The following is an 11,464-nucleotide window of genomic DNA, read 5'->3' on the forward strand; positions in this document are numbered from 1 at the left end:
TTATCCAATCCTAGTTGGACAGCTGCCTCCATTGCTCATGCCCTTAGTGCTCTTTAGAGATAGCTAGAAAAAAGAGATTTTATTTTTCTTGCTTAGAAAAGTGGAATGAGTGCACAGGATACGTCAGTTTGGTCTTGGGCTGGCTATGCCTCAATTTCTTCTGGGCCAGGCTTCACGGGCCCACAAGGCTATGTCGGTAACTAAACTCGTCTCGTCTTCTTCCCAGTCCCAGCCTCGGACCGGATCTCATCCTTCTTTCTTCCTCCCCTTCCCATTCCCTTCCCCGACGACATCCCCCAAACCCTAACCCCAGCCATGGCCCCCGCCGCCGCCGCCAAATCCGATGACGAGGACGACTACGAGGAGTACATCCCCGTCTCCAAGCGCAGGGCCATGGAGGCCGACCGCCTCCGCCACCAGCGCCTCTCCAAGCCCGCCGCGCCCTCCTCCTTAGGCTCCCCCGCCTCCCTCCCGCCGCCCCCGCCCCAACCGACCACCACCCCCGCCGCCGCCCCCGACGCCGCCGCCAAGCCCAGCCTCCTCGTCACGTCCACGCAGCTCAAGCGCGCGGCCCCGGAGGTCACCGCCACGGAGCAGCTCATCCTGCAGGAGAAGGAGATGATCGAGAGCCTCGACGACCGCAAGTCGCTCATGTCCGTGCGGGAGCTCGCCAAGGGCATCACCTACACGGAGCCGCTCCGCACGGGCTGGAAGCCGCCGCTGCGGCTCCGCCGCATGCCGCGCGCCAAGGCCGACGAGCTCCGCCGCAAGTGGCACATCCTCGTCGAGGGCGACGAGATCCCGCCGCCCGCGCGCGAGTTCCGCGACCTCCGGTTCCCCGAGCCCGTCCTCCGCATGCTCCGCGAGAAGGGCATCGTGCAGCCCACGCCCATCCAGGTGCAGGGCCTTCCCGTCGTGCTATCGGGGCGTGACATGATCGGCATCGCCTTCACCGGGTCCGGGAAGACGCTCGTGTTCGTGCTGCCGCTCATCATGGTCGCGCTGCAGGAGGAGATGCTGATGCCCATTGTGCCTGGGGAGGGCCCTTTCGGGATGATCATCTGCCCGTCACGGGAGCTGGCCAAGCAGACGTATGATGTCATCGAGATGTTCCTCACTCCCCTCAAGCAGGCGGGGTTCCCAGAAATACGACCCTTGCTTTGTATTGGGGGTATAGACATGAGGACGCAACTCGAAGTCGTGAAGAAGGGTGTACATATTGTGGTTGCCACACCTGGACGGCTCAAGGATCTTCTCGCCAAGAAGAAAATGAACCTTGACAATTGCAGGTATCTATTCGATTTTTCGATCAATCTTCGTAGTATTTTATACCTTTATTGACAGATATAGTACGTACAAGATAACTGTTTTGCCAGTCTCATAGGGCTACGTTTTCTTATTACTTGAGCCTGATCAAAAGGTTTGAATTAAAACTACGTAATGATGCCTAATTGGTAACACGGAAGGTGCAATATGGTATGCTAAAGATGAGGTCACAGTCTGGGTAGACTTCTTAGCTAATGCCAACGATTACAATAGGCATAGTTATACAGAGGTATAACATCGCCTAGATCCCAGAAATCAATCTTAATATAAACTTACCTAACTGAGTGCTTGTGATCCGAGGATGGCCTGACAGGAGGCGTTTATGTAGGATTAGACTGGGTAGGGAAGATTTTAAATGAGATAAAGAAAATTCATTGTTCTTCCTGTTTAATACCAATCATTACAGTAAACTTTGTACATAGATGGTTCTCCTAACAGACATAGGACAGATCAATCTAAATGTAAACTTTCCTAATTCCTAGATCGAACTGATAATCCTTGTCATTGGAAAGTAATCAAACTACTGCTTCCGTTCCAGATTTTGATCTATCTATACAAAAAATATGTGTAGATATGTTCAAATCAGCGACAACTAATATGGGAACAGAGGGAGTATTTAGGGAAATAGAAATATTGGCAGGGCAGAATCATCCTGATCTTAGATGTGGACCCATTGCTAGTTTTAAGGGAATATGATTACTTGCATGAACAATGTGTGTGAATGGTAATTTGTGCATGCATGAATATGTCATAATGTGGATGTATCATTCTCGTCCATTTTGTACTTCCATCACCAAAAGCACTTTTTGTCCAAGCCTCCAAGGGCTTGCACATTATAAGCAATTACTATTTGGTCCATAATCTGTTATTTGGAAGTTGTAGCATAGCCTTTTTTTTCCAATAGATTAGCAACTTCTAGCAGATGTGTTTCTGACTTCTATTTCCTGACGTCTATACTGCAGTTATATGGTATTAATTTATTTGTTTATATGTATGAGTATTTTTAGTAGTTATCAAATTATCATCAATATCATTTCATAGCTAAACCCCTGCGATGATGACTTTAGTTTGTTAACTTTAAGTACTACAACCTCTGTTCAGAAATAAGTGACTCAACTTTGTCTAGATACAAATGTATCTACATACTGAAATGCGTCTAGATACGGATAGCTGAGTCACTTATTTCCGAACGGAGGGAGTATTTTTGTAAGGCCGTAAGGGGCACCCGCTCCAATGAAGACATAATGAGTGAACAAACTGTTTTGCATGAAATGTTCTGAATCTAACATGTATCTGCTCATCAGTCACCGCAGATCCACATTGATATTGCATTTTGGGATAAGTACGTTGTTCCTTTTTTTTTCAACAAGAATGCTTGTATAATTTGCTAACACATACTCCGTACCTATTAATTTTAATCTTGAATCGTCCCTAGTCCTCAATTAATTCCCTTGTAAAATCCTCATGGACAATGTGGTATTTAATGAATGTTCAAAGTCAGTAGTTCTGAACCAAATTTAGTGGATTAGGGCTGGCAATCCTCCGTACTAAATATTTCAGCTTTTGCTATAATGTTTCACTGCCCAAAGAATATAAAGTATGCCCCCACGACCTACGAGATAACCACTTGTTTTTTTAGTGCAAGTGCTTTAGTGTGTATTATATTTTTCTGTATTGTGAACTATTCAAACTTCTCTGCATACTTACTAAGCATGTCCTGTTCTTCACATTTACCAAGTACCTTATATAAGTTGCTAATACACATACTTGTTGGTTTTAATTTTTAACTGTCCTCAGTCCCAACTCCCAAACTATCTCATAAAATTCTCAGGAACATATATCAGTATAGTTATACTTAAATAGTATTTGAAATTGAGTAGTGTTGAACCAAATGTGGGTGCTTAGGGCTGTCAATACTTGATGCTCCATTTGTGAGCTTATTATACTATGAAGTGTCACTGTCCAAAAACTGCAAAATGTGCCCCTGTTACTTATGATATAACAGCTTTTTTTTTAATGTAAATGCTTTAATCTGCATCATATGGTTCTATATTGGACTATTCAAACTAGTAAAACCTCTACAGTATCTTTAAAAAGTGTGGCAGACAGTTTCAAGTTCCTTAATAGTTTTCTTGATTTGCGCAGGTATTTGACCTTGGATGAAGCTGATAGGCTTGTTGATCTGGGATTCGAGGATGACATTCGGGAGGTTTTTGACCATTTCAAGGCACAAAGGCAGACCCTTCTTTTCTCTGCCACTATGCCCAAGAAGATTCAGAACTTCGCAAAGAGTGCCCTTGTGATGCCAGTTATTGTCAATGTTGGAAGAGCTGGAGCAGCAAATCTTGATGTCATCCAAGAAGTTGAGTATGTCAAGGAAGATGCCAGAATTATATACCTCCTTGAATGCCTTCAAAAGACCCCGCCTCCTGTTCTTATATTTTGTGAAAACAAAGTTGATGTCGACTACATCCACGAGTATCTTCTTCTGAAGGGTGTGGAAGCTGTTGCAATCCACGGAGGAAAAGATCAGGAGGAAAGACAGAATGCGATTGAGTTCTTCAAGAATGGAACGAAGGATGTTTTGGTAGCTACTGATGTTGCTTCGAAGGGTCTTGATTTCCCTGATATCCAGCATGTGATCAACTATGATATGCCTGCTGAAATAGAGAACTACGTCCACAGGATTGGTCGAACCGGTCGATGTGGAAAAACTGGCATAGCAACAACGTTCATCAACAAAAACCAGACAGAGACCACACTTCTTGACCTTAAGCACTTGCTCAAGGAAGCGAAGCAAAGAATACCACCAGTGCTTGCTGAGCTTGTTGACCCGCTGGAGGATGCCGAAGCTATTGCCAAGGAGAGTGGTGTCAAGGGATGTGCATTCTGCGGTGGTCTCGGGCATCGTCTTGCTGACTGTCCAAAGCTAGAGCACCAGAAGTCCGTGGCTATTGCTGGCTCCAGAAGAGATTACTATGGCGGTGGAGGTTACAGAGGAGAAATATGACCACATCATATTTCTCTGTATGCTGGAGATATATCATACGATCTGAAGTTGTCTGCCAAGTTGATTCTCGTCCTTCAAAGAATTGTCAGCAACCTTCTGGTGCTCGTCATCACATTATTATCCAAGTGCTGATGGATTGTTGTAATATATTCTCTGCATATTAAAGCTGCCCTGTTGTAAAATGTAACATTGAGTGGCAGTCAGTATGTTGATTCGTGAGCAGTAGTACCATTCTGGATATTTTCACCTGTACCATCGGAGTTCAATCTGTCAGCGATAGATGTGAAATTGTAACAGTTACGTAACCTCTGCTGTAATGCTTAGCCACGAAGAACAGTGTAGTACATGCATGAACGGGCCTAGTGACGATGAGAGCTGGTGTTGTTTAATTCTTCGCTGGTATATCAAGTACCTAAACTGTGCTACTGCTGCCTGCTGGAGAAGCAAAATCCCACTGGGGCAGCAACTGTGGGACACTGGTAGGTATAAAATACTACTGGTCAGGTCCACCAGGGATGGACATACATGTGCAAGTACCTGGTTGCAGGGTTCATTTATGCAACTCCTACAATGTGACGATCAAGCTACAGGACATGTACAACGGCATGGATATTTGATAGGGGAATATTGCCATGCTGATTGCCTTATCTATTTTCCCTTCGGCCCCATTTTCATGTTTTCCTGCTCTTCCTCCAATTGCCATGTGAACTGAACTAATTCCTTGTAGTGTTTTTGCGTGACTACGAAATAATGAAGCGAGTTTGATGCGTGACAAACGGGTTTAGGTGCGATGCCAAAGCATCAAATTAAGGGTTCCTCTTTTTGAAACAAAGGTAAGGTTTGCTTCGATTCATAGGATAGTAAAAGTGTAGGATTGAGAAACACATTCCATGTCAAATTCAATCCTATCAGAAAAGTAATTCTCTTTGATTGTGGCGTGAAATATTTTTCATGAGGCATAAGCTAGTGTGACCTCCTATAAATTTACACTACATGATTCCTTCCTATGATTTTTTTCTTTTTTGTGAATCTATGAAATGATTTCCTATGGGATAGGATCGGCTTCTGAAGTAAAATTTTCATAGGATCTCAATTGTATACAAATCCTTTGAAAATCCCATCCTATAAATCTAAGGAGCCTAAGAGATAGTGGAGCCGTTTGATCCAGACCCGATTATTTCCTACATATCTATTGTATAGAGCAGAACAGAGATATTTTGCAGGTTTGCAAGATCACGAAATGTAGGTGTTCAGAATAGTACATGGCATGTCTCTCTCCCAGTACCAAGGAAAAGAGAGAAGTGTGGGTACATTAGTACTTCTGTACCTGGTGACAATTTCCCAGGCTTTGCGTCTCCAGCATACACAGTGATGCGTCAGCCTCGCTATTAATCGCAATGGGACAAAAGCTATGCAACGAAGCCAGCTCTAGCAACAGAAGCTGCTGATAAGCAGTTGAGGCTCCAGAAGGAGGACATGCATTGCTGCTGCTAACCGACAGTAGCATCGTTTTCCATGCTTTCCGTTGGACAAATCATGTTGGTTCCCTATGAACAGTTTTAGAGCTTCAGATAGATTCAAGACCACAAAAGAAAATCCTGAAATCTTACGGGCAGGCGCGTGCCAGCCGAACTGTCCCGGGCACACACACTAGCCGACCGCACGCTCTCGTGAGAAAAATAAAGATCGCCCCATCCCGAAGCGTCGCTTTCCTTGATACTCTCCGCCCCGCCGGCCACTCGCGTCCGGCGCCCTGGTAGCCACTCGCGCGGCCGTGGTTTCCTCGACCGTCTCAGCCGCATCGACGGCGGCGCCGGTGACCCTTGCTGTTTCCCGCGGCTTTTGGTGACACGACCACTCCCTCCCAAGTCCCGGCCTCGGAGGAAGGCCGCCTCCGAGCGCCGTCCATGGTTTTCACCGAGATCCGCCGAGGCAGCACCACCCATCTCGGCATTCGTCTCGGCCGTCCCCTCACCTGCCTTGCGCTTCTCCAGCGCCGCCCTGCTTCTCCTACATCGTTGGCCACCGGTGCATCTCGCCCTTCCTGCAGTTGACTTCCCACCATCAGAGCAATTCCAATAGTATAGCCAACTGTTGGCTATAACAAGATGTCATATCATTTGTAGTCATCATATAGCTAACATGTACAATAGTTGGCTATAAGAATGTAGTACTTTACTAATATATGCGCCCACCTTTCACTCTCACAAGGTGCTCTAGGAGACGTGTGCAAGAGCTGGCTATTGCATAGTAGCCCACCTCTCTTCTCTCTCCTCCAACTCATCTAAAATATATTATTTAATGTCTTATAGTCAGCTGACTAGACTCTATTGTACTTGCTCTCAGCCTGATTCTCCTCGCCGTCGACCGGACCGCCTCCGCTGCCCAGTCTCCCGAACCGCCGGCGGAGCTCCCCTTTATCCCTTCGATGTGGCCGTTCCATCCAGGATCAGGAGTTCAGGACCATCAGCGCAATTCGGCCGTAGTTGCGTCGCGTGCGCGTGTGTGGCTACGGCAGCCCCAGCTGGCCGTCTCTTTTTGTGCGATCAGTTTTTCATGATTGGGTTGTTCTTTTTTCTAGATGATGATTAGAATGTATTTAATTGCATATTTTCAAAGATTGTTGCCTCAACGCACATGGTAGTTGCTTTATTGTGTTGATTTGTTGCCTATCGTTCTTACTTCCTCCGTGCCTCAACTTTGTCAAGATTTGGTTGCATCTAGATGTGTTTTTAGTGTACAGATACATCATTTAAAAAAGCGAAGTCACTTATTTTTAGAACATGGGGAGTATAAAAGTTGCTCAAATTTGCCGACGGCACAACGGATGTAGTCCATTAGCACGACCTGGCTCCTTCCTCCAGCCGACGATGATCGCCGAGTTAAAACATCGTGCATAAAGTTGTAGGCAATAAAGTCTAGACGCACCGGCAAGGCTGAGGACCTTGCGCCGCCGTCGCGCCTCGTCACGCAGGAGGAGTAACGTCGCCAGCGAGAACTGGAGTGCCGCATTCTCATCGCCAAGCAGGACAAGCGCGCGCGACTCGAGTGGGTTGCCCGCTTCCCCGAGAACGTCGCCGCCGAAAAGAAACACTTTGCCACGCACAAGGCGACATAAAAGGCCGCGAAGAAGGAGGACCGCCTCTTTTAGAGGGCCGACAAGGCGGCGAGGTGCACCTTCATCGAGGCGTAGATGGATGGTCCGCAGACCATCTCCGACAACGATGCCCGATAGGTCGATCAATGAAGTGAAATTGCTTACCGATGGTGTTAAGTTGCCTGTCGACAAAGTTAAGTTGCTTACCGATGGTGTTAAGTTGCCCGCCAACGAAGTGAAGTTGCCTACTTTTGCTTTAAAGGTGCTTGTTTTACCGATGTTGTGAAGTTTCTTACCGATGGTGTTAAGTTGCCCGCCAATGAAGTGAGGTTGCTTTTCGATGGTGTTAAGTTTCCCGTCAACGAAGTGAAATTGCTTATCGATGGTGTTAAGTTGCCCATCGACAAAGTGAAGTTTCTTACCGATGGTGTTAAGTTACCCTCCAACGAAGTGAAGTTGCCTACTTTGCTTTAAAGTTGCTTGTTTTACCAATGTTGTGAAGTTGCTTGATGATGTTAAGTTGCCCGCCAACAAAGTGAAGTGGCTTACCGTTGCTTTAAAGTTGCTTGTTTTACCAATATTGTGAAGTTGCTTACTGATGGTGTTAAGTTGCCCGCCAACGAAGCGAAGTGTCCTACTCGTTGCTTTAAAGTTGTTTGTTTTACCAATGTTGTGAAGTTGGTTATCGATGGTGCTAAGTTGCCCGTCAATGAAGTGAAATGGCATACCGATGGTGTTAAGTTGCCCGCCAATGAAGTGAGGTTGCATACTATTGCTTTAAAATTGCTTGTTTTACCAATGTTGTGAAGTTGCTTACCGATGGAGTTAAGTTGCTCGCCAACGAAGTGAAGTTGCTTACCATTGCTGTGAAGTTACTTGTTTTACCGATGTTATGAAGTTGCTTACAGGTGGTGTTAAGTTGACCGCCAACAAAGTGAAGTTGTCTACCGTTATTGTGAAGTTACCTAACGCCGCTATAAATTAATGTTGTAAAGTTGCCTCTGGTTGATGTGAAATTGGTTACCCTCCACCGTCCCAATAATTTGGGCCTAGAAGTGGGCCTTATTTCATGTTGTGGGATTGAATGTCATGCTTGGCAACTCCGTCATTGCTAGCTAGGACCATATCTTCTTAAACTAGATCATGGGGCGGACGTTGACCACAAACTACCCGTGTCGCCTTTTTCGATCATCAATAAAGCAACTTCACGGTTGCCTACACCTGTTGTAAAATAGGGTATTGTGAGTTTTTTGTGAACATATATTGTAAAAAGTTGTCGCCGTTGTCGGAGAAGTCTGAGTTCTCCTCCTCCTCTTTTGGCGTCAGCGGTGGAGAAGGAGCGGCGGTGGCTAGCTCGATGAAGTTGCCAGAGTCCTTGGCGGACCACAACTCCACCTCCTGCGCGATGTAGGCCACCTGCCGGTAGTCCTCATCGGCAGAGCGACCGAGGAATAGGTGTTGTCCCGGCGCGTCCTCCGGGTCATCGGGGCCGCAGTAGGCCGCCTGCGCCTCGAGCTCCATCTCCCACCACTGCTTCGCTGGTGGTGGCAGCGCCGGGTGGTGGACGGCTGCCTCCTTGGGTCGGCGAAGCTCTAGGTGGCCACATTGAAGCAAGCCCGATGCCTCCTTCTTCACCGACGGTACGGAGAAGCTGTCCGCTAGCCGTCGCGGATGACAATGCCACTGGAAGGCCTCGCGTACGGCACGGAGCGTTGTCGGTCGCCAGAACCGGACGAACCATATCTAGAACCTCCCGAAGCCGCCTGTGTCGGTACGTGGCGGGTTGTCGTGGAAGTAGATGTCTGCATCGTCTAGGGTGAACTGGCGGGAGCGCTCGCCGCCGACGCCGCTTTCACGGGCCTCGTAGTTGTGCGACATGGCTCTGGCGGTATATTTGTTTTGCGGCGGTGGATTCGAGCACCGTTGTGGCTAGGGTTGGGAGGATTTGGGTGGGGGCGGCAGTGTCAGCGAGGCGGGAGGGGGGGTGGGGTTAACGCGGATTTGTATTGATGACACGTGGGGAGTTAGGCCGCCGCCGCCGCGTCTACGGCATCCATTCATCGACGCCTCGGGTTCCGGCGACGACCAACATTATGCGTCTTTCAAAACGCGACTGTCGCCATGCCTCTGTGACAAGCGGGGCCCGCGAGCATTTTGCGTGCCCAACGCGTAGGAGCCGGCACAGGGTTGCCGACGGTTTTATCGAGCTCGAACCCGCGCCGGTGCTTTATTAGGCGCGCCGGTGTAAGGCTAATTTTTCCGCCGACCCTCAAATAGCTATTGGGATGGCTCACCGGTGGAGATGCTCTATCACATGTACTCCGTACACAACTTTAGATTTTGGTAACGTCGCTACCCCAAATTAACTACAGTTTATTGTTGGTGAACAAACTAGCACATTTTTGAGCAACTATTATTTGCCTTTAGGCAATAAATTGGTATTGTTGGGCAACTATTATGTGATTTAAGGCAAATATTGCATCATTAGGCAAGTGTGAACTTTGTTATATGTGGCACCTGCCGGTCCCTTCATTCTCTCCTCACGGAAATGCAATGGTGCTTATAAAATGGGGCGTAGTTGATATTACAGCCATTCACATGCATAGGGATGCTCATCTGTGGGGTCCGCCTGCTCACCCACTCATTGCAAAAGATTCTCTTCTTTAAATACACTACTAACTCTAAAATGAGTATAACTATCGCATAATAAATGTAAATGAGATTTTGTTTGCATATTTGACTTTCTCCCGACGAACTCTTCAAAATGAGTCTAATATTTAATTTTTTAAAATGGATTTCGTGAAATGTATCTATAGAGTCCTCTATTGTTTGCGCATGTAGTCCGTATACCATGTTCATGTAGTCCTGCGAAAAGCACTGTTGAATTTATAAAGTCCTTGTCAATTTTTCATATAGTACATGCAGTAATGTCAAAAGTATTGATTTTACACACATGACAGTTGTAGATCCTTTTTTCATGTGGGGTCATGTTGGGCCGAATCTCGAGGAACACAACTATAAGCAACGGCTGTGATATCAACCGCGCCCCATTTCACAAGCACAATCTGCGGGTCGCTCTCCTCATCCTTATCATCTTCGTGAACATATCTCCTTCCTTCCCGTTTTTTTCCTCTTCCTCCCGGTCAACGCTGCCCATGCTGCAGATTCCGGCCGCCGCCGGCGTCCTCTCCCAATTCCGTTCAGGCGTTCACCAACACGGCCTCACCAGCCTCCTCTCCTCCTATTCCCTACCGGAGAGACGCCGTTCCATCACCAACTGATCCCCGTCCGACCCTAACACTGCGAGGAGTCGAGGAGATCGAGGAGCCGAAGCACCACTTCGATGGTGGCGTAGGTACCGCCGGCCGCTGCCTCCTCCTACAGCGGTCGGTACTTCACCTTCATACACCTCTCCCGAGCCCTCTCCGGTCCCCAGCCACCTCCATTTTTTGTCCAGTACGACGGAAGTGTATGTACGATGAAAGTAGCTCCGCCTCCAATTTCTGGCATGTATCTATGTGATTGGCGGGGGCGGCGCTGTGGGAATGGAGGCCGGAGGCGGCGCGCGGTGTGGCCGGGGGTGCCATTCGGCGGTGGAGAATTTTAAGGCCGCGTCGTGGACTTGGATGCTCACGCAGAGACGAGTGGGTCGGACCTGGCCGACAGGAACTTTCCTTTTCTGGCTGAGCGCTCAGATGCACCAACGGGCACGCGGCCGCCCGCTAGACGCGTCCCTGAATTCTTCTGGGCACGCGCCCGCCAGACGGACGAGCCGAGCGCTCACCAATCACGTGGTCGACGCGCAAAATTACCTGCTGGACCCGGTCAACCCCATAAAGAGATCCCACTCACCTTCTTCCTCTCCCCCGACTCCCGCATCGCACCTCCCGTCCTCCCCCTTCACACCACCGACGCTGGTGTGCCCCACCCTGGTCATGCTCCCTGGCAAGCCCGTTCCGGCCGCCGCCTTCTCCTAGGAGCACCTCCACCCTGGTCATATCTAGCGAGCGGCTGCATGCCCGTTGGTCATT

General features: G+C 48.1%; 1 protein-coding gene across 1 annotated transcript; it reads left to right on the forward strand.

Moving 5' to 3' along the window:
• The first annotated feature begins 300 nt into the window (after positions 1-300).
• Positions 301-4,576, forward strand: LOC124691182 (DEAD-box ATP-dependent RNA helicase 35A). The gene is made up of 2 exons (XM_047224445.1): positions 301-1,289; positions 3,472-4,576. Exons 1-2 carry the CDS (start codon positions 316-318, stop codon positions 4,334-4,336), a joined length of 1,839 nt encoding a protein of 612 aa, XP_047080401.1. The 5' UTR covers positions 301-315; the 3' UTR covers positions 4,337-4,576.
• Positions 4,577-11,464: the final 6,888 nt, after the last annotated feature.

Source organism: Lolium rigidum, chromosome 2 (genome assembly GCF_022539505.1).
Source record: "Lolium rigidum isolate FL_2022 chromosome 2, APGP_CSIRO_Lrig_0.1, whole genome shotgun sequence".
NCBI classification, from domain to species: domain Eukaryota; kingdom Viridiplantae; phylum Streptophyta; class Magnoliopsida; order Poales; family Poaceae; genus Lolium; species Lolium rigidum.

Excerpts from the sequence above, each read along its gene's own strand:
- LOC124691182 (XM_047224445.1), top strand. The coding sequence starts at position 316 with ATGGCCCCCGCCGCCGCCGCCAAATCCGATGACGAGGACGACTACGAG. Across the intron at positions 1,290-3,471 it reads ATGAACCTTGACAATTGCAG|GTATTTGACCTTGGATGAAG; the intron begins GTATCTATTCGA and ends TGATTTGCGCAG.